The sequence below is a fragment of the Mya arenaria genome, chromosome 17, assembly GCF_026914265.1.
Source record: "Mya arenaria isolate MELC-2E11 chromosome 17, ASM2691426v1".
Lineage (NCBI taxonomy): Eukaryota > Metazoa > Mollusca > Bivalvia > Myida > Myidae > Mya > Mya arenaria.
Window position 1 is genome coordinate 15,543,905 of NC_069138.1, and position 23,093 is coordinate 15,566,997.

At 41.1% G+C, this 23,093-nt stretch overlaps 1 protein-coding gene across 1 annotated transcript; it reads left to right on the forward strand.

The window, feature by feature from the left end:
- The first annotated feature begins 293 nt into the window (after positions 1–293).
- On the forward strand, positions 294–17,869 carry LOC128223217 (metabotropic glutamate receptor 2-like). Its single transcript, XM_052932507.1, has 2 exons — positions 294–2,396; positions 17,219–17,869. Exons 1-2 carry the CDS (start codon positions 294–296, stop codon positions 17,867–17,869), a joined length of 2,754 nt encoding a protein of 917 aa, XP_052788467.1.
- The last annotated feature ends 5,224 nt before the right edge of the window (positions 17,870–23,093 follow it).

Genomic DNA, 23,093 nt, shown 5'->3' on the forward strand with positions numbered 1-23,093 from the left:
TCAGTTATGTCATCACATCCGGCTGTCCATAAGTTATGTCATCAAGTCTATCCACCAATCAGTTATGTCATCAAATCCGACTGTCTATACGATATGTCATCAAATCCACGTGTACATTAAGTTATGTCATTTATCCGGATTTGATTGAAAGCCTAGTAATACTTTAAATTATTGGATAAATGAATACTTGTGGAAATAGACTATAAATGCATTTGTGTACTTTTTACCATTGTCTTTGAATGGATTCTTGACATTATCATAAAAAGAGCATATATTGTCATGTCTTTCAGACAATGGGCGTAACAATTCCATTCCGGCAATCCCTCGTAGTTATCCCCTTGCTGACAGCGCTATTGCTGGGTTTCCCCCAGGACGTGTTCCAACCAAAATACCGCTGGATCGAGGAGGGTGACGTGAACATTGGCGCAATTCTCTCCATCCACTCCTCCATATCCTTGTTTAATTGTACAGACACCATTCAGGATGCAAGGAAAATCCAGAATGTCGAAGCTTTGAACTTTGCTGTACAGGAGATTAACAAGAGATCAGATATACTACCAAATATTTCCCTGGGCTTTGTCATTCTTGACGACTGCCTGTCTCCATCTATAGCGTTAGCCCGAGCCATGCAGTTTATGCCGAGAGATATGCGGGAAGATGAGGCGCATGACGAAGACAGCCGGCGTCATGGGGACCAGCGGGTCTTCTATGACGTGGTGGGTGTTATTGGAACATATACGAGCAAGTTGAGTATTATCGTTAGTAATGTGCTCAATCTTTTCGAATTGCCTCAAATAAGCCATACAGCTACAAGCGACGTGTTAAGTGACAAAAGCAGGTTTCCCTACTTCTTCCGTATGGTTCCGCCAGACAAATACCAGGCAAAAGCTATAACTAGCGTGCTTCATTGGTTTGACTGGTCGCATGTGGCAATTGTGTATTCTGAAGGCAACTACGGACGAGACGGCGTCAAAGAGTTACGTCACATTTTCCAAACAATAAAGTCAGGTATTTGCATCGAAGATGCAATAGAAATAAATTACGGCTCTAAGGACACCGATATTTTACAGATTCTTGAAAGACTTAACGGTCTGGTAGACACACGCGTTGTTGTCGCATTTGTAGAGATAGAGGATGCCATATCAATCGTGCATGCCGTACAAATTGCTAATCTTACAGGCAGATTTATATGGGTAGGAAGTGATAGCTTTAATCTGGTTATGACGGAAAAACATAATTATTGCAATACTTTTTCTGGGTCCTTGTTTGTTCACCCGTTTGCACAAAACATTGACAGGTTCGGGAAACATTTGGCAAGTCTGCATTCAGAATCAAATCGTAATCCTTGGATTCATGAATTAGATATAAACATGCTTGATTCAAATGAAACAAAATCAACAAAGGCACACTCTGTATGGAATCAAATGACGGACAAAGGAAACATGCAGCCGAGCTTTGTTGATTCTTTTCTTATCGATAGCGTTTATGCTTTCGCACATGCTCTCGACAACGTTATCAATAAAAACTGTTCGAACGATTCCATTACAATATCTGACGTATCAGAATGTATTTCACGAATTGGAATTTTCAAAGAACTAAAAACGATCAGTTTTAATGGTTCACTTGGTGAGATAGAATTTAATGCATATGGTGATGTAAAAACAAAATATGCCGTTCAACAGTGTTTCAATGATAGTAATAGCTTACCAGATGGCGTAGTTTTGAGAACAGTGGGATATTGGGACATGACAGGCGAAGAATTGTTCCTTTATACGGAAAAGTTGATGTGGTCAGCGGAGCGGAGTCCATTCTCTGCCTGTCCTCGGCCGTGTACAGAAATACAGGGAACTATCTATTACTTTATGAAGCAAACATGTTGTCATGTGTGTATAACATGTAAGATGAACGAGATTGTGACAGCTAACGCGACCCGTTGTGAGATATGCCCGTCCTTATACTGGCCGGACGACTCCCGCCAGGCGTGCCTCCCCATACCACCCATTTTCTTCGGTCTCCAGAACGCCGTTTCTATCTGCCTATGTACTGTGGCCATACTCGGTGTAGTGACTTGCATCTGGGTCACAGCAACACTCGTTAGATACCACGAAGAACACGTTATCAAATGCTTTAGTGTTGAGCTCAGTGGCATCATACTTCTAGGAACACTTATGACCTATGGATTAACCGGAAGTTTTTTGTCGCGACCGAATACGTTAAAGTGTTATATAAACCATATTGGATTCAGCCTTGCATTTACTGTTATTTACGCACCCCTCCTTGTGAAAACCAATCGGATCTACCGGATATTTAGCGCTGGCCGAAGAACAAATCGCAAGCCGTGTTTTATCAGCACAAGCAGCCAGGTCGTTATCGCTGTTTCCTTGATAATATGCCAAGTAGGTTATATTGCTTTAGTAAACATAACATGTCCTTATAGGAAAAAGTCCTACCAAGAAAAGCCGTATCTGTACTGTATTTTCTGGCATATTTGTGGTGTGCACCTGTGTTAAGGTGTATTTATGGGTGAACCTGTGTTTATGTCTATTTATGGGAGAACCTTTGTTAAGGTGTATTTATGGGTGAACCTGTGTTAAGGTGTTTTTATGTATGAACCTGTGTTAAGGTGTATGCATTGGTGAACCTGCGTTAAGGTGTATTTATGGATGAACCTGTGTTAAGGTGTATTTATGGGAGAACCTGTGTTAAGGTGTATTTATGGGAGAACCTGTGTTACGGTGTATTTATGGGCGAACCTGTGTTAAGGTGTATTTATGGGTGAACCTGTGTTAAGGTGTATTTATGGGAGAACCTGTGTTAAGGTGTATTTATGGGAGAACCTGTGTTAAGGTGTATTTATGGGTGAACCTGTGTTAAGGTGTATTTATGGCGGAACCTGTGTTAAGGTGTATTTATGGTAATATTCGTGTCGACTAGGGGAAAGAGGGATTGAATGGCATTTTGGTTGTAGCGACTAGGACTAATGTGTATTAAATGGCGTTAAAAGTGGCATGTGTGTATGGTCGACTGGGGGTAAGATGTATTTTTGTGGCATATTGGCGTTGTCTTCTTTGACTCAATAGGATTTCATTAAGTGGGTTGTTGGAAAAGGTATGAATTGTGTTTAGTGTCATGTCGGCGGTGTCGAATAGGGGTAAGGTTAACTTACTGGCATGTTGGTTGTGTCGATTTTGTTTCGGTGTTTTAGTGTCATGTTGTTCATGTCAACTAGGGACGAGAGTGTTTAAAGCGGCATTTGGTGATTTTGAGTAATGGTAAGTTGTTTTTTGTGGCAGGTTGTCGCGGTCGACTGTTTGTAAGATGTTTAAAAAGACACGGTATTTGTGTCGACTGTGGATAGGTTGTATTCAGTGGATTGTTAGTGGCATCAACTAGGGGTAAGATGGTTTTAGTGACATTTCGGTGGTGTTGACTACGTCTATTTAATGACATATCGATGTTGTTGATTACGATTATTTTATGACATATCGCTGCTGTTGATTACGGTTATTTAATGACATATCGGTGGTATTGATTACGGCCGTTTATATATATATAAATGACATTTCGGTGGTGTTAACTACGGTTATTATGTGACATTTTGTTGGTGTTGACTACGGTTATTTAGTGACATTTCGGTGGTGTTTCTAACGGTTATTTAGTGACATTTCGTCGGTGTTGACTACGGTTATTTTGTAACATTTCGTTGGTGTTGACTACGGTTATTTAGTGACATTTCGTTGGTGTTGACTACAGTTGTTTTGTGACATTTCGTTGGTGTTGACTACTGTTATTTAGGGAAATTTCGATGATGTTGACTAGGACTATTTAATGACATTTCGGTTGTGTTCACTACGGTGATTTAGTCACATTTCGGTGGTGTTGACTACGATTATTTAGTCACATTTCGGTGGTGTTGACTAGGTCTATTAAGTGACATTTCGGTGGTGTTGTCTACGTCTATATAATGACATTTCGGTGGTGTTGACTACGTCTTTATATTACATTGCGGTGGTGTGGACTACGATTATTTAGTGACATTTCAGTGGTGTTGACTACGGTTATTTAATGACATTTCGATTGTGTGGACTACGGTTATTTAATGACATTTCGATTGTGTTGACTACGGTTAATTAATGACATTTCGATTGTGTTGACTACGGTTATTTAGTGACATTTCGATTGTGTGTTGACTTTGGTTATTTAATGGCATTTCGGTGGTGTTGACTACGTTTATTTAGTGACATTTCGTAGGTGTTGACTGGGTTTATTTGATGACATTTCGTAGGTGTTGTCTACGTCTATATAATGACATTTCGGTGGTGTTGACTACGTCTTTATATTACATTGCGGTGGTGTGGACTACGATTATTTAGTGACATTTCAGTGGTGTTGATTACGGTTATTTAATGACATTTCGATAGTGTTGACTACGGTTATTCAATGACATTTCGATTGTATTGACTACGGTTATTTAATGACATTTCGATTGTGTGGACTACGGTTATTTAATGACATTTCGATTGTGTGGACTACGGTTATTTAATGACATTTCGATTGTGTGGACTACGGTTATTTAATGACATTTCGATTGTGTGGACTACGGTTATTTAATGACATTTCGATAGTGTTGACTACGGTTATTTAATGACATTTCGATAGTGTTGACTACGGTTATTTAATGACATTTCGATAGTGTTGACTACGGTTATTTAATGACATTTCGATGGTATTGACTACGGTTATTTAATGACATTTCGATTGTGTTGACTACGGTTATTTAATGACATTTCGATGGTGTTGACTACGGTTATTTAATGACATTTCGATTGTGTGGACTACGGTTATTTAATGACATTTCGATTGTGTTGACTACGGTTATTTAATGACATTTCGATTGTGTTGACTACGGTTATTTAATGACATTTCGATTGTGTTGACTACGGTTATTTAATGACATTTCGATTGTGTTGACTACGGTTATTTAGTGACATTTCGATTGTGTGTTAACTTTGGTGACATTTCGTAGGTGTTGACTACGTTTATTTAGTGACATTTCGTAGGTGTTGACTGGGTTTATTTGATAACATTTCGGTGGTGTTGATTACGTCTATATAATGACATGTTTTAGGTGTTGACTACGGTTATTTAATGACATGTCGGTGGTGTTGACTACGTTTATTTAGTGACATTTCAATATTGTTGACTAGGTTTATTTAATGACTTGTCGGTGGTGTTGACTAAGATTATTTAGTGACATTCCAGTGGTGTTGATTACGGTTATTTAAGACATCGCGGTGGTGAGGACTACGATTATTTAATGACATTTCGGTGGTGTGGACAACGATTATTTTTTGACATTACGTATGCGTTGACTATCTTTGTAAAATGACATTTCGGTGGTGTGGACTACGTTTATTTAGTGACATTTCGGTTGTGTTGACTACGATTTTTTAAAGACATTTCGGTGGTGTGACTACGATTATTGAATGACATTTCGGTGGTGTTGACTACGTTTATTGAATAACATTTTGGTGATGTTGACTACGGTTATTGAATGACATCTCGGTGGTGTTGACTACGTTAATTTAGTGACATTTCAATAGTGTTGACTAGGTTTATTTAATGACATTTCGGTGGTGTTGACTACGTCTATTTAATGGCATTGCGGTGGTGTGGACTGCGATTATTTAGTGACATTTCGGTGGTGTTGATTACGGTAATTTAATGACATTTCGGTGGTGTGGACTACGATTTCTTAATGGCATTGCAGTGGTGTGGACTACGTCTATTCAATGGCATTGCAGTGGTGTTGACTACGATTATTTAGTGACATTTCGTTGGTGTTGACTATGTCTGTATAATGACATTTCGGTGGTGTTGACTACGATTATTTAAATGACATTTCGGTGGTGTTGACTACGATTATTTAATGACATTTCGGTGGTGTGGACTACGATTATTTAATGACATTTCTTAGGTGTTGACTATCTCTGTATAATGACATTTCGGGGGTGTGACTACGATTATTGAATGACATTTCGGCGATGTGACTACGTTTATTGAATGACATTTCGGTGGTGTTGACTATCTCTATATAATGACATTTCGGTGGAGTTGATTACGATTATTGAATGATATTTAGGTGGTGTGACTACGTTTATTGAATGACATTTCGTAGGTGTTGACTATCTCTGTATAATGACATTTCGGTGGTGTGGACTACGATTATTGAATGACATTTCGTAGGTGTTGACTATCTCTGTATAATGACATTTAGGTGATGTGACTACGTTTATTGAATGACATTTCGTAGGTGTTAACTATCTCTGTATAATGACATCTCTGTGGTGTTGACTATCTCTATATAATGACATTTCGGTGGAGTTGATTACGATTATTGAATGACATTTAGGTGGTGTGACTACGTTTATTGAATGACATTTCGTAGGAGTTGACTATCTCTGTATAATGACATTTTGGTGGTGTGGACTACGTCTATTTAGTGACATTTCAGTAGTGTTGACTAAGTATATTTAATGACATGTCGGTGGTGTTGACTACGTCTATTCAATGGCATTGCGGTGGTGTGGACTGCGATTATTTAGTGACATTTCGGTGGTGTTGATTACGGTAATTTAATGACATTTCGGTTGTGTGGACTATGATTATTTATTGACATTACGTAGGTGTTGACTATCTCTGTATTATGACATTACGTAGGTGTTGACTTTCTCTGTATAATAACATTTCGTAGGTGTTGACTATCTCTGTATAATGACATTTCGTAGGTGTTGACTATCTCTGTATAATGACATTACGTAGGTGTTGACTATCTCTGTATTATGACATTACGTAGGTGTTGACTATCTCTGTATAATGACATTTCGTAGGTGTTGACTATCTCTGTATAATGACATTTCGGTGGTGTTGACTAAGATTATTTATTGACATTACGTAGGTGTTGACTTTCTCTGTATAATGACATTTCGGTGGTGTGGACTACGATCATTTAATGACATTACGGTGGTGTGGACTACGATTTTTTAATGACATATCGGTGGTGTGGACTACGATTATTTAGTGACATATCGGTGGTGTGGACTACGATTATTTAATGACATTTTGGTGGTGTTGACTACGTCTATACGAGGGGTTTTCCAGAAGGTCGCAGAATTGTATCATAACTTTAACAATACTGGTTATTATGAACAGAAAAATCAGCATGACAATATTTCATATTTCGAAACATAAATGTATAAATATCAACAGCTTACAATTAACATGAATCCATTATCTGATGTACAGAAACTACCCATCAAATACACCCGGGGCAAAAACGACGTCGTGGACATCAGCTGACGTCACCATACAAGTTCCTTGTTTACCTTTTCAATCTAATCCCCGTCCGTATTAACACATTTCCGGTGTCTGCAGGTCCATTTCTAGAATGTTTCGACGTACCACTCTTTGCCAAGGATAGAGAATCCTTTGTGTCGTTTGCATAGGGTTCCGAATATGGTTCTATGTATCTATGTCGATTGGATCGATTATATTTACTGGAATGTTTGTGAAGTCTGCTGGTATTAAGACGTTTTTAGTGTCATGTTTGTCGTGATGGATACGTGTAAGATAATCAATGGCATTTCGGTGCCTTTGACTACTGGTGAAGTGTATTAATTAGAGAGTTGTCGGTGTAGACTACGGTTAAGATGTAATTAGTTGCATGCTAGCTTTGCATCACATTAGCATGTTGGTGATGTGGACTAGGGGTGAGGCTTCTCCATGGCATGTTGGTGATGTGGACTAGGGGTGAGGCTTCTCCATGGCATGTTGGTGATATGGACTAGGGGTGAGTTTGATCCTTGGCATGTTGGTGATGCTGACTAGTGGTGAGTTTGATCCTTGGCATGTTGGTGATGTGGACTAGTGCTGAGGTTTATAAATGGCATGTTGGTGATGTGGACTATGGTAAAGATTTATTAATGGCATGTTGGTGATGTGGACTAGGGGTGAGGTTTCTCCATGGCATGTTGGTGATGTGGACTAGTGGTGAGTTTGATCCTTGGCATGTTGGTGATATGGACTTGAGGTGAGGTTTCTCTATGGCATGTTGGTGATGTGGACTAGGGTGAGGCTTCTCCATGGCATGTTGGTGATGTGGACTAGGGATGAGGTTTCTCCATGGCATGTTGGTGATGTGGACTAGTGCTGAGGTTTTTCCATGGCATGTTGGTGATGTGGACTAGTGCTGAGGTTTATTAATGGCATGTTGGTGATGTGGACTAGGGGTGAGGTTTCCCCATGGCATGTTGGTGATGTGGACTATGGGTGAGGTTTATTAATGGCATGTTGGTGATGTGGACTATGGGTGAGGTTTCTCCATGGCATGTTGGTGATGTGGACTAGGGATGAGGTTTCTCCATGGCATGTTGGTGATGTGGACTAATGGTGAGGTTTATTAATGGCATGTTGGTGATGTGGACTAGGGGTGAGGTTTCCCCATGGCATGTTGGTGATGTGGACTATGGGTGAGGTTTATTTATGGCATGTTGGTGATGTGGACTAGTGCTGAGGTTTATAAATGGCATGTTGGTGATGTGGACTAGTGCTGAGGTTTATAAATGGCATGTTGGTGATGTGGACTATGGTTAAGATTTATTAATGGCATGTTGGTGATGTGAACTATGGGTGAGGTTTCACCATGGTATGTTGTTGATGTGGACTAGGGTGAGGTTTATTAATGGCATGTTGGTGATGTGGACTAGACCTTAGGTTTCTCCATGGCATGTTGGTGATGTGGACTAGAGGTGAGGTTTCTCCATGGCATGTTGGTGATGTGGACTAGAGGTGAGGTTTCTCCATGGCATGTTGGTGATGTGGACTAGTGCTGAGGTTTCTCCATGGCATGTTGGTGATGTGGACTAGGGGTGGGTTTCTCCATGGTATGTTGGTGATGTGGACTAGTGCTGAGGTTTCTCCATGGTCTGTTGGGTATGTGGACTAGAGGTGAGGTTTCTCCATTGTATGTTGGTGATGTGGACTAGAGGTGAGGTTTCTCCATGGCATGTTGGTGATGTGGACTAGTGGTGAGGTTTCTCCATGGTATGTTGGTGATGTGGACTATGGGTGGGGTTTCTCCATGGTATGTTGTTGATGTGGACTAGTGCTGAGGTTTCTCGATGATATGTTGGTGATGTGGACTAGAGGTGAAGTTTCTCCATGGCATGTTGGTGATGTTGACTTGTGCTGAGGTTTCTCCATGACATGTTGGTGATGTGGACTAGTGCTGAGGTTTCTTCATGGTATGTTGGTGATGTGGACTAGGGGTGGGGTTTCTCCATGGTATGTTGTTGATGTGGACTAGTGCTGAGGTTTCTCGATTGTATGTTGGTGATGTGGACTAGAGGTGAAGTTTCTTCATGGCATGTTAGTGATGTGGACTTGTGCTGAGGTTTCTCCATTGTAATGTTGGTGATGTGGACTAGAGGTGAGGTTTCTCCATGGTATATTGGTGATGTTGACTAGAGGTAAGGATTCGTCATGGCATGTTGGTGATGTGGACTAGAGGTGAGGTTTCGCCATGGCATGTTGGTGATTTGGACTAGAGGTGAGGTATCTCCATGGCATGTTGGTGATGTGGACAAGTGCTGAGGTTTCTCCATGGCATGTTGGTGATGTGGACTAGTTGTGAGTTTGCTCCATGGCATGTTGGTGATGTGGACTCGAGGTGAGGTTTCTCCAAGGCATGTTGGTGATGTGGACTAGTGGTGAGGTTTCTCCATGGCATGTTGGTGATGTGGACTAGAGGTGAGATTTCTCTATGGCATGTTAGTGATGTGGACTAAGGGTGTGGTTTCTCCATGGCATGTTGGTGATGTGGACTAGGGGTGTGGTTTCTCTATGGCATGTTGGTGATGTGCACTAAGGTTAAGGTTTGTCCATGGTATGCTGTTGATGTGGACTAAGGTGAGGTTTCTCCATGGCATGTTGGTGATATGGACTAGTGCTGAGGTTTCTCCAGGGCATGTTGGTGATGTGGACTAGAAGTGAGGTTTCTCCATGGAATATTGGTTATGTGGACTAGTGCTGAGGTTTCTCCATGACATGTTTGTGATGTGGACTAGAGTTGAGGTTTCTCCATGGCATGTTGGTGATGTGGACTAGATCTGAGTTTGCTACATGGCATGTTTGTGATGTGGACTAGAGGTGAGGTTTCTCCATGGCATGTTGGTGATGTGGACTAGATGTGAGTTTGCTCCATGGCATGTTGGTGATGTGGACTAGATGTGAGTTTGCTCCATGGCATGTTGGTGATGTGGACTAGAGGTGAGTTTGCTCCATGGCATGTTGGTGATGTGGACTAGAGGTGAGGTTTCTCCATGGCATGTTGGTGATTTGGACTAGTGCTGAGGTTTTTCCATGGCATGTTGGTGATGTGGACTAGGGGTGGGTTTCTCCATGGTATGTTGGTGATGTTGACTAGAGCTAAGGTTTCTTCATGGCATGTTGGTGATGTGGACTAAAGGAGAGGTTTCTCCATTGCATGTTGGTGATGATGACTAGTGTTGAGGTTTCTCCATGGCATGTTGGTGATGTGGACTAAGGGTGAGGTTTCTCCATTGCATGTTGGTGATGTGGACTAGAGGTGAGGTATCTCCATGGCATGTTGGTGATGTGGACTAGTGCTGAAGTTTCTCCATGGCTTTTTGGTGATGTGGACTAGAGGTGAGGTTTCTCCATTGCATGTTGGTGATGTGGACTAGTGCTGAGGTTTTTCCATGGCATGTTGGTGATGTGGACTAGAGGTGAGTTTGCTCCATGGCATGTTGGTGATGTGGACTAGAGGTGAGGTTTCTCCATGGCATGTTGGTGATGTGGACTAGTGTTGAGGTTTTGCCATGGCATGTTGGTGATGTGGACTAGTGCTGAGGTTTTTCCATGGCATGTTGGGGATGTTGACTAGAGGTGAGTTTGCTCCATGGCATGTTGGTGATGTGGACTAGAGGATAGGTTTCTCCATGGCATGTTGATGATGTGGACTAGTACTGAGGTTTTGCCATGGCATGTTGGTGATGTGGACTAGCGGTGAGGTTTTTTATGTCATGTTGGTGATGTGGACTAGTGGTGAGGTTTTTCCATGGCATGTTGGTGATGTGGACTAGAGGTGAGGTTTCTCCATGGCATGTTGGTGATTTGGACTAGAGGTGAGTTTGCTCCATGGCATGTTGGTGATGTGGACTAGAGGTGAGGTTTCTCAATGGCATGTTGGTGATGTGGACTAGTGCTGAGGTTTTTCCATGGCATGTTGGTGATGTGGACTAGAGGTGAGTTTGCTCCATGGCATGTTGGTGATGTGGACTAGAGGATAGGTTTCTCCATGGCATGTTGTTTATGTGGACTAGTGCTGAAGTTTTGCCATGGCATGTTGGTGATGTGGACTAGCGGTGAGGTTTTTTATGTCATGTTGGTGATGTGGACTAGTGGTGAGGTTTCTTCATGGCATGTTGGTGATGTGGACTTGTGGTGAGGTTTTTCCTTGGCATGTTGGTGATGTGGACTAGAGATGAGTTTGCTCCATGGCATGTTTGTGATGTGGACTAGGGGTGAGGTTTCTCCATGGCATGTTGGTGATGTGGACTATAGTTGAGTTTGCTCCATGGCATGTTTGTGTTGTGGACTTAGGGTGAGTTTTCTCCATGGCATGTTGGTAATGTTGACTAAGGGTGAGGTTTCTCCATGGCATTTTAGTGATGTGGACTAGAGGTGAGTTTGCTCCATGAAATGTTTGTGATGTCGACTAGAGTTGAGGTTTCTCCATGGCATGTTGGTCATGTGGACTAGATGTGAGTTTGCTCCATGGCATGTTTGTGATGTGGACTAGAGGTGAGGTTTCTCCATGGTATGTTGGTGATGTGGACTAGTGCTGAGGTTTTCCTTGGCATGTTGGTGATGTGGATTAGAGGTGAGGTTTATCCATGGCATATTGTTGATGTGGACTAGAGGTGAGTTTGCTCCATGGCATATTTGTGATGGGGACTAGGGGTGGGGTTTGTCCATGGCATGTTGGTGATATGGTCTAGGGGTGTGGTTTCTCTATGGCTTGTTGGTGATGTGGACTAGGGGTGGGGTTTCTCCACATACATGTTGGTTATGGGGTCTAGGGTTGAGATTTATTAATGGCATGCGTGTGATGTGGACTAAGGGTGAGGTTTCTCCATGGCATGTTGGTGATGTGGACTAGTGGTGGGGTTTCTCCATGGCATGTTGGTGATGTGGGCAAGGGTTGAGATTTATTAATGGCATGTTGGTGATATGGACTAGGGTTTAGGTTTCTCCATGGCATGTTGATGATTTGGACTAGGGGAGAGGCTTATTAATGTCATGTTTGTGATGTGGACTAGGGGTTAGGTTTCTCCATGGCATGTTGGTGATGTGGACTAGTGGTGAGGTTTCGCCATGGCATGTTGGTGATGTTGTCTAAGGTTGAGTTTTATTAATGGCATGAATTTGATGTGGACTTGGTGTGAGGTTTCTCCATTGCATGTTGGTGATGTTGTCTAGGGTTAAGGTTTATTAATGGCATGTGTGTTATGTGGACTAGGGGTGAGGTTTGTCCATGGCATGTTGGTGATGTGGATTAGGGGAGAGTTTTATTAATGGCATGTTTGTGCTATGGACTAGTGGTGAGATTTCTCCATGGGTTGTTGGTAATGTGGTCTAGTGGTGAGGTTTTTCCTTGGCATGTTGTTGATGTGGACTTGGGGTGAGGTTTCTCCATGGCATGTTGGTGATGTGGACTAGGGATGAGGTTTCTCCATGGCATGTTGGTGATGTGGACTAGGGATGAGGTTTCTCCATGGCATGTTGGTGATGTGGACTAGGGATGAGGTTTCTCCATGGCATGTTGGTGATGTGGACTAGGGATGAGGTTTCTCCATGGCATGTTGGTGATGTGGACTAGGGATGAGGTTTCTCCATGGCATGTTGGTGATGTGGACTAGGGATGAGGTTTCTCCATGGCATGTTGGTGATGTGGACTAGGGATGAGGTTTCTCCATGGCATGTTGGTGATGTGGACTAAGGATGAGATTTCTCCATGGCGTGTTGACGATGTGGACTAGGGGTAAGGTTTATTTATGACATGTTGGTTATGTGGACTTGGGATGAGGTTTATTGATGGCATGTTGGTGGTGTGGACTAGGGATGAGGTTTTTCATGGCATGTTGATGATGTTGACTAGTCGTGAGGTTGTGTTATCGCATGCTAGTGACGTGCACTAGGGATGAGGCTTATTTACGGCATGCTGATGAGGTGGATAAGGGATGGGGTTGATTTGTGGCATTATGATGATGTGGAGTAGGTGTAAGGTTTATTTATGCCTTGTTGGTTATGTGGATTTCGGTGATGTTGTTTTATGGCGTATTGAACATGTTGACTACTGTTGTGGTTATTTTATGACGTGTTCGTATTTTGGACTAGGGTGAGGTTTATTTATGGCATGATGATGATGTTGAGTAGTCGAGAGGTTATGTTATGGGATGTTGGTGACGTGAACTATGGGTAAGGTTTATTTATGGCATGTTGGCGATGTTGCCTAGGGATGAGGTTTATTTATTTCATGGTTTTTGAAATGGACTAGGGGTTCGGTTTAATTTATGGCATGTTGGTGATATTGATTTGTCGTGAGGTTATGTTTTTGAATGTTGGTGACGTGGAGTAGGGTTTTGGTTTATTTATGGCATGTTGGTGATCTGGACTAGTGATGTGGTTATCTATGGCATTCTGGTGACGTGGACTAGGGGTGAGGTTAATTTCTGGCATGTTGGTGATGTGGGCTAGGGGTGAGGTTATTTTATGGCGTGTTGAGTATGTTGACTACTGTTGGGGTATTTTTATGGCATGTTGGTTATGTGGACTAGGGTGAGGTTTATTGATGGCACGTTGGTTGGGTTGACTAGGGATGAGGTTATGTTATGGCATGTTGGTGGTATAGACTAGAGGTATGGTTTATTTATGACATGTTGGTGATGTGGACTAGTGGTGAGGTTAATTCAATTCATGTTGGTGATGTGGACTTGATGTGAAATATCGTATAGACTTTTGTAAGACATGTTTATTATAACGGGGTATGTTTAAAAAAAATTGTGGCATGTTGGTAATATGGACTTTGAGTGAGTTTCTTTACTGAAATGTTGGTTATTTGGATTAGTTGTAAGATTTGTAGGCATGTTGGTAATGTTGACATTGGGTGAGGTTATTTTGTGGCATGTTGGTGATTTGGACTTGGGATGAAATCATTTGTAAGCATCTTTGTAGTGTGGACTAAGATTGAAATATGTTGTGTTATGTTGGTAATATGAATGAGAGGAGAGGTTATTTTGAGTCTTGCCAGTGCCATTAAACCGGGTTTATGTTTAAACTGTTTGCTACTGAGCTTGTTTTTTGTAGCTTTTCGCATAAACATTGCTGCCGGTGTGGACATGGTGTAAGGTTATGTTGCTGCATGTTGGAAATGCCGACTATGAATGCATTGGAAACATTCTCATTCTGGTCATAAGGACTAGATTTGAGATTATTACATTTGATATTGGTAATGTGGATTAGAGGTGGGGTTATTTTAAGGCATGTTGGTGATGTGGACTTGGGATGAGGTTTATTGATGGCATGTTGATGATGTTGACTAGGGGTGAGGTTATGCTATGGCATGTTGGTGGTGGGGACAAGGCGTGAGGTCTCTTCATGACATGTTGGTGATGTTGACTAGGGGTGAGGTTTCTCCATGGCATGTTGGTAATGTGGACTAGGGGTGAGGTTTATTGATGACATGTTGATGATGTTGACTAGGGGTGAGGTAATGCTATGGCATTCCTTATTTGTAATTAACACATAGGCGTAAAAACTAATGCTTGTTTCCGTTTTCCCGACCTAATCTACCTTTTTGCCCCGACCCTAAACCGTTAACATTTGGTTATTTTTCTTTTTAAAGTTAAAAATGAAGTGTTTTTGATTATTCACAATACTTGTGATGCTAATACTAAGTGTTCTAAGTAATAGTAAGATGACATGAAGTAAGGCGGAGTGAGCGAAGGTCATCTAACTGACTTCGAATACAACCTCATTGGCATTACATATACGCAAACCATTGTGTATGCATTACAGATACTCAAGTCAGTGTGTATGCATTACAGATACTCAAGCCATTGTGTATGCATTACAGATACTCAAGCCATTGTGTATGCATTACAGATACTCAAGCCATTGTGTATGCATTACAGATACTCAAGCCAGTGTGTATGCATTACAGATACTCAAGCCATCGTGTATGCATTACAGATACTCAAGCCAGTGTGTATGCATTACAGATACTTAAGCCATTGTGTATGCATTACAGATACTCAAGCCAGTGTGTATGCATTACAGATACTCAAGCTAGTGTGGTTGCATTACAGATACTTAAGCCATTGTGTATGCATTACAGATACACAAGCTAGTATGTATGCATTACAGATACTTAAGCCATTGTGTATGCATTACAGATACTCAAGCCAGTGTGTATGCATTACAGATACTTAAGCCATTGTGTATGCATTACAGATACTCAAGCCAGTGTGTATGCATTACAGATACTCAAGCTAGTGTGGTTGCATTACAGATACTTAAGCCATTGTGTATGCATTACAGATACACAAGCTAGTATGTATGCATTACAGATACTTAAGCCATTGTGTATGCATTACAGATACTCAAGCCAGTGTGTGTGCATTACAGATACTCAAGCCAGTGTGTATGCATTACAGATACTCAAGCCATTGTGTATGCATTACAGATACTCAAGCCATTGTGTATGCATTACAGATACTCAAGCCATTGTGTATGCATTACAGATACTCAAGCCAGTGTGTATGCATTACAGATACTCAAGCCATTGTGTATGCATTACAGATACTCAAGCCATTGTGTATGCATTACAGATACTCAAGCCATTGTGTATGCATCACAGATACTCAAGCCAGTGTGTATGCATTACAGATACTCAAGCCATTGTGTATGCATTACAGATACTCAAGCCATTGTGTATGCATTACAGATACTCAAGCCAGTGTGTATGCATCACAGATACTCAAGCCAGTGTGTATGCATTACAGATACTCAAGCCAGTGTGTATGCATCACAGATACTCAAGCCAGTGTGTATGCATTACAGATACTCAAGCCATTGTGTGTGCATTACAGATACTCAAGCCATTGTGTGTGCATTACAGATACTCAAGCCAGTGTGTGTGCATTACAGATACTCAAGCCATTGTGTATGCATCACAGATACTCAAGCCAGTGTGTATGCATTACAGATACTCAAGCCATTGTGTATGCATTACAGATACTCAAGCCATTGTGTATGCATTACAGATACTCAAGCCAGTGTGTATGCATTACAGATACTCAAGCCAGTGTGTATGCATTACAGATACTCAAGCCATTGTGTATGCATTACAGATACTCAAGCCAGTGTGTGTGCATTACAGATACTCAAGCCAGTGTGTGTGCATTACAGATACTCAAGCCATTGTGTATGCATTACAGATACTCAAGCCATTGTGTATGCATTACAGATACTCAAGCCATTGTGTATGCATTACAGATACTCAAGCCATTGTGTATGCATTACAGATACTCAAACCAGTGTGTATGCATTACAGATTCTCAAGCCAGTGTGTATGCATTACAGATACTCAAGCCATTGTGTATGCATTACAGATACTCAAGCCATTGTGCATGCATTACAGATACTCAAGCCATTGTGTGTGCATTACAGATACTCAAGCCAGTGTGTGTGCATTACAGATACTCAAGCCAGTGTGTATGCATTACAGATACTCAAGCCAGTGTGTATGCATCACAGATACTCAAGCCAGTGTGTATGCATCACAGATACTCAAGCCAGTGTGTATGCATTACAGATACTCAAGCCATTGTGTATGCATTACAGATACTCAAGCCATTGTGTATGCATTACAGATACTCAAGCCAGTGTGTGTGCATTACAGATACTCAAGCCAGTGTGTGTGCATTACAGATACTCAAGCCATTGTGTATGCATTACAGATACTCAAGCCATTGTGTATGCATTACAGATACTCAAGCCATTGTGCATGCATTACAGATACTCAAGCCAACGTGTGTGTATAATTTATACTAAAGTCAGTGTGTGTGTATTTCAGGTCGCTATTGTAATAATCGGCACGAGTCTGGAGCCGCCTGTGGTTGCACTGCAGATGCCGTTGCGGACGGAACGGTTAGTGGAGCTGTCGTGCACGCTGCCACAAGTTGGCCTCCTCGCCTCTCTCTCATTTAACCTTGTCCTCGTCATCATCACGACCTTCTATGCCTTTAAGACCAGAAAGCTACCACAAAACTATAAGGAATCTCGATATATAGCTTTCTGTGTTGATACAACACTCCTCATTTGGGTCACTTTTGTTCCGACGTATTTCACCACTTCACGTGCTGCCGCTAAAACGACCATTCTAGCAGTGGCGCTGCTACTGAACGCGTCTGTCACAGTTTCGTGTTTATTTATTCCACGGATTTATTCTCTTTATAGAAGTCTTCAAGACAAATCCGGAACTGGTCATAACTACAATGACTTTAAAATAGTTAAGCATGTTGTGAAGCGTAAACAATCGAGAGATTTAATGAGCAGCGATTACAGAAGAGATGCACTGCATGGTCATTTAGGTAGCGTTCCGAGTGCGCTTACTGTAACCAGTGACGTGTTTACCTCCCCTCACCAGCCCCGTACCTACACGCCTCACAGGGACAACACCGCCAACAGTCTGGAACTCACCGACCTGGAAGAAACAATTAGTTGAACAATCCCACTCCCACCAATTATTATTTTTATATCATTATTTAATAATGAATAAAATACTAATTAACAAAACATTTCATTTAACGTAATGAAACTACACAATACAAAGGAAACAAAGCGTAAATTAGTGCATGCGTCATAACCTTATTTTAATAAGTGTGGTCACAGCGCCTTCATTCTTACCTGAAGCGGGGTTCGTGCTTACACACTTGAATGCGAATATAGTTACTATCATGTAAGTGCATGCTTTATCTGTACTTCAATGTTTTGATCTTCGTGTTTTTTTTTGTTTTTTTTCAGGTAATAAAATATATTGTTGTCTTAGAAAGTGAACGGCGCGTGCAGAACTAGAATAATTCAACACTCAGATATTGACCACCTGACAAGAAATGTCCTTCCCTCGGAAATGAAAATGAGGCAGAAGATCATTTGTTCCTCGTGAACTGCATAAAGGACAAGCTGCACTCAATATGAACGTGTTCCAAGTTTCCCAACCGTTACATTTCGCACCCACACAGTTTCATTATAAACGTCCATCTTACCTGTATTTTTGAATGCTAGATGTATGTTGAGATAACAAGTAATTATACAACTAGACACTATTGTAAACGTTATGTTAAAGCTTAATATGTAAAAATAAAGTCAGTATAAGCTCTATGATAAAAGCTAAATATATATTTCAGTCAAAAAATAAAAACATACTATTTTGTGTATAACTTTTAGAATTAAGAAATATATAAATCTTATCTGTAAACGCTTATTCTTTAACCTGTTATATTTACTAATGGCACATTTATCATGGTTATTGTATGAGATTCAAACAATTTGTTTAGTTTTACCTTTTTGCATATTCAAATGCACTTATCATATATAGATTAAATATAACCATCATATACATATGCATAATTAGACAACTTCTAAAAATATAGGTAACCCATATTTTTGCCATAAACTGCTTTATAAGTGATATATATATATATATATATATATATATATATATATATATATGAACTGATGTAAATAAAAACAATGGTCTTATTAAGGCTGTATTTAATTACCAACACAAAAAACTTCACAAATATAAACAATATATCAGACAAGGTATTCGTTTTGTGCAGAAAGTCACGGATTAATCATAATGCTGATGGATGAAATTTGTTTTTAATCATGATCATCTCAACATTATGTCAGTATCGAGTATTACCTCCACGATTGGCAATTACTGCATCAAGTCTTCGCCTCATATACTCACATAACTTCAGCACAAGGTTCATGGGAATGCGGTCTCATTCTTCCCGAAGAGCAATAGTCAATTACTAAACAAATTGTGGCTGCTGTGGATGCTGACATAAACGAGGTCCTATGATATGCCACATGTGTTCTATTGGGTTGCAGTCAGATTAACCAGACGACCACGGAAGAGTTCCTACGCCGTTAACCCGTAGAAAGTTCACAGTAATCCGTGCTGTATGAGGACGTGTGTTGTCTTACTGAAAAATTGACAATGGGCACGACTTCTGGTTCAACGTTTTGGTCAATATATCTTCGTGCAGTCAGGGTCCTATAGACGAATAGGAGCTAATATTTGAATGAGTGATTGTTTGCCGCCCAAATCATCACACCACCGCCACCGAAACGGTTATATTGCAATTTGTTGTTACGTGCGTTGCGTTCATGACTCCGCCTGGATACACGCAGTATCCCGTCAGCATTGGAGATATTAAATCGTAATTCATCACTCAATATCACGAAAATACATTGACGAGCACGAGTGTCGACCGCACACTGACGTCGAACTTGACGGTGACGCGCAGTGTGAATCATGCCGCGATACTGTCTACTGCAGCTTATGCCCCAAACTAGAAGCCGATTTCTCACTGTGGTGCGGTTGATAGTTTTTCATCTATTGCCTAAAATTAGGTTCGACAAAGAACGCGCTAAAACAAAATCGCGAAGACGTGTACGTATGCAATTGTCCTGACGTGCTGTCTAGCGACGGGCCTCTTGTTTACTTTTATGTTTGCCAAAATTCTAGCACGATTTCATTACTTAGTCTAGGCATCGCAAATTATTGAAAGAAGCATTATTTTTGTCCAACATTCGTTCTGAAAGTCAATGTCCGGGTAAACATGTGATAGTTTAGTGTTAAAAAACTGCATGGTACAGTTGCATATGTAGCAAACCTGTGCAAACCGTGCACTGACGCACACATGACTCCATTGGTGTGTACCCGAACGTAAATTTGTATACTCAGTAGTCCGCGTACCAGAGACATGAAATAATTACATCTATTATAAATATGATGATAATTTTGAGTTTGCGAAAAAATATTTACGCTTTTCTATGTGGCGTTTGTTATTTACAGCAGTTGATACATGTCGTTTAATTTTAGACTATCTGTGCATGCGCGCAGGTAGTCTTAAGACCGCAAACTCCAAAGAACTACTTCTATTCATGTCGTTTTAACCCATTTTTTGTCTCAATGCGCTCTATGTTTAGTAGCAGAATGACGTCGAAACCATAAAAATTGATTTTCCGAGTATGAGTTCTTGCTTGGTCGGCTATTTCCGCGCCGTATTTCCGTATTCCGGCGTTTTATTTTTAGCAGAATATAACTATTTATAGATCGTTATATTTATCACATTAGTGTGGGTCAAAATAATAGATGCTCTGGTAGGAAGGTAACACCTTACAGGTATCTTTCTGTTTATAGGTCATACAGGTCGCCATGCATCAGATATCTGCAACTCATGACGTCACGTCCGGCGTAAGTAAACAACTCTGGACAACGTCTTGAATTTATTAATTAAATTCAAATATTTCGTTACAGTGTTAAAACAGACTGAAAAATGTAAAAAATACATGCACGTGTATTTTTCTAATGTATTGATAAAAGTTTTTTCGCGATATTCCGTGAAACATGGAATTAACGGTGACTGAAAGTGTTCCGAAAACCGGCGTCGCACTTATGGAGAAACGCCAATATCAGTTAAATGAACAGAAAGCGCTGAAGAAAAAGTACAGCGCATGTGATAGAGACACTGTTACTGTAGAAGACACTGGAGGAGGGACTATGTTCCGGTTCAACACAGGAACCTACGAAGTGTTTAAGGCTGCCGCTGAACAATTCTACAGCTCGGGAGAAATGCAAGGTCAGAGTTTGAAGACGCATGTTCATGACAAAAAGCAGCGGCTTGTCGAGACTAAATTTAAGGTCAACAATGGTATGGGACATTATACCTTAAATATGTATCACACGGCCTGTTCATGTCTTGTAAACGAAAAAAAAAATCGAATGGTTCCACGAAGATCATCTGCCGGAAATAGTATCTTCTATCGAAAATAATTTAGCAAAAAGGGGCGTTACGGTGCAAGATATTAATTTGTCGTTAAAAGAGTTGCTGCACCCATCGAACCTTGTCATTCAGCCTGAAGAAGAAACAGTGACTTTAATTGACTGCGACAGTGAAGTTCAATTAAGAATACATACCGATACAGAATGCCGCGTAGAAAATTCACAGACAACAAGTACGAACGAAGTCGATGCCATAGATTTCTAACATCCCATCTCGGAAACCATTGTTTTACTCAAAGGTCTACAAGAATCTGTCAGTCGATTAGAAACTTATCTGGAATATCATATAACCCAGACAGAAGAGGGTTTTGCTCAACTACGGGATGAAATGTTCAGCGTCAAAAGACAAAATAAAACAAACTCTGATTTTACTGACCGTCACCTTGAAGATGTGGAATCGAGTACTATGCAGCAGAAGTCGTCTTGTGAAAAAATGAACGAATCCAATGCAAAGAAATTGCAAGCGATATCTGACGCAGTGAAACAACTAAATGAAACATTGAAATTGCAGAGTCCAATTTCTACAAAAATAACATCACAGAAAACAGCTTTTGAAAACGACGTGAGACCGATTGAGGACAAAACAAAAACACCGGTGATTGGCGATTCAATCCTCAAATGTATGAAATTTCGGCGTCTGCATCCAAAAGTTGAACTTGACGTAAATCCAGGCAAGAAGTTATCACACATCTGCACTAAGTTAAATGATTCAAGCAAGAAAGAGTGGCATTCGGTTATAATCTACGCCGGCGGGAATGATGCTGCAGCCCGGGCTCCACTGGATACAATCTACGGAGATCTTAAGAAAACCGTTGAACATTTGCGCCAGTGTGAATGTAAAGTTTATGTGTGCACTGTGTGTCCACGACGGGATGCAAATGTATCTCCGATAAATGAATTGGTACAGCGTGTGTGTGCAGAGACTGATGCTGAGGTAATAGATATCTATAGCTCCTTCGTCTACCGAAATGGCAACGCGGTCCAACATATTTTCCATAGTGATGGTATACACATTAATGACCAAGGTGAAACAAGGCTATTTCAATGCATCAAACGCCGTGTTGATATTGCAGACAGGAGAGATTTTCCATCACCGTCTTTGCAAGGTGACAACAATTCCGACAGGAACGGTTACCAATATCAGATGCGGCACGAAAAACAAACTGGCCACTTCACCGGAAACGCTTACACTAGACATCCGGTTGGACAGTTTACTAGAAGGAATCGATTCACAGAATCGTCTTGTAATGTACAATATGTGCGACCTGAGACCAGAAGAAACGAGATAACCGGAAGAGATGGTTTTAATTATCCTATGCGCCATCCATATCAAAGACATCCGCAACAGAACACCGGAAGGGATCCCTGTACCGGAAGTGGCTATCGAGAATATCCGGCGCGACAGCTGACGAGAAGGTATCACCCCCGCGGAAGCTCCTGGGCGGAACTTCCGGCGCGACAAGACGCCGGAAGAAATAGTTTCACCGGAAGTGCAATGTACGAACATCCGGCGCGACATATTGGAAGGTATCACTCTGCCGGAAGCGCGTGGTATAAACATCCTGGCCGACATGACACTTGAAGAGATCTTCCTACCGGAAGCGGTTGGTATACGCAGCCAGAACGACAGCGAACCGGAAGGAACGATTTTGCCGGAAGGACTGGCTATGGACTTGCGGGAGAACGACCTGAGCACGGGCAATCCCATCCGTATAGACAGTCCTCTTATGAAGGTGTTATGCACGGACATAATTACAACAAGACTAGAGTCTTTTGTACGAACTGCAATATGGATAATCATGCAACAGAAGCATGTCGACGACTTTTCTATTAGGGATTTACTGACAGTCACACAATTGATTTTACTAGC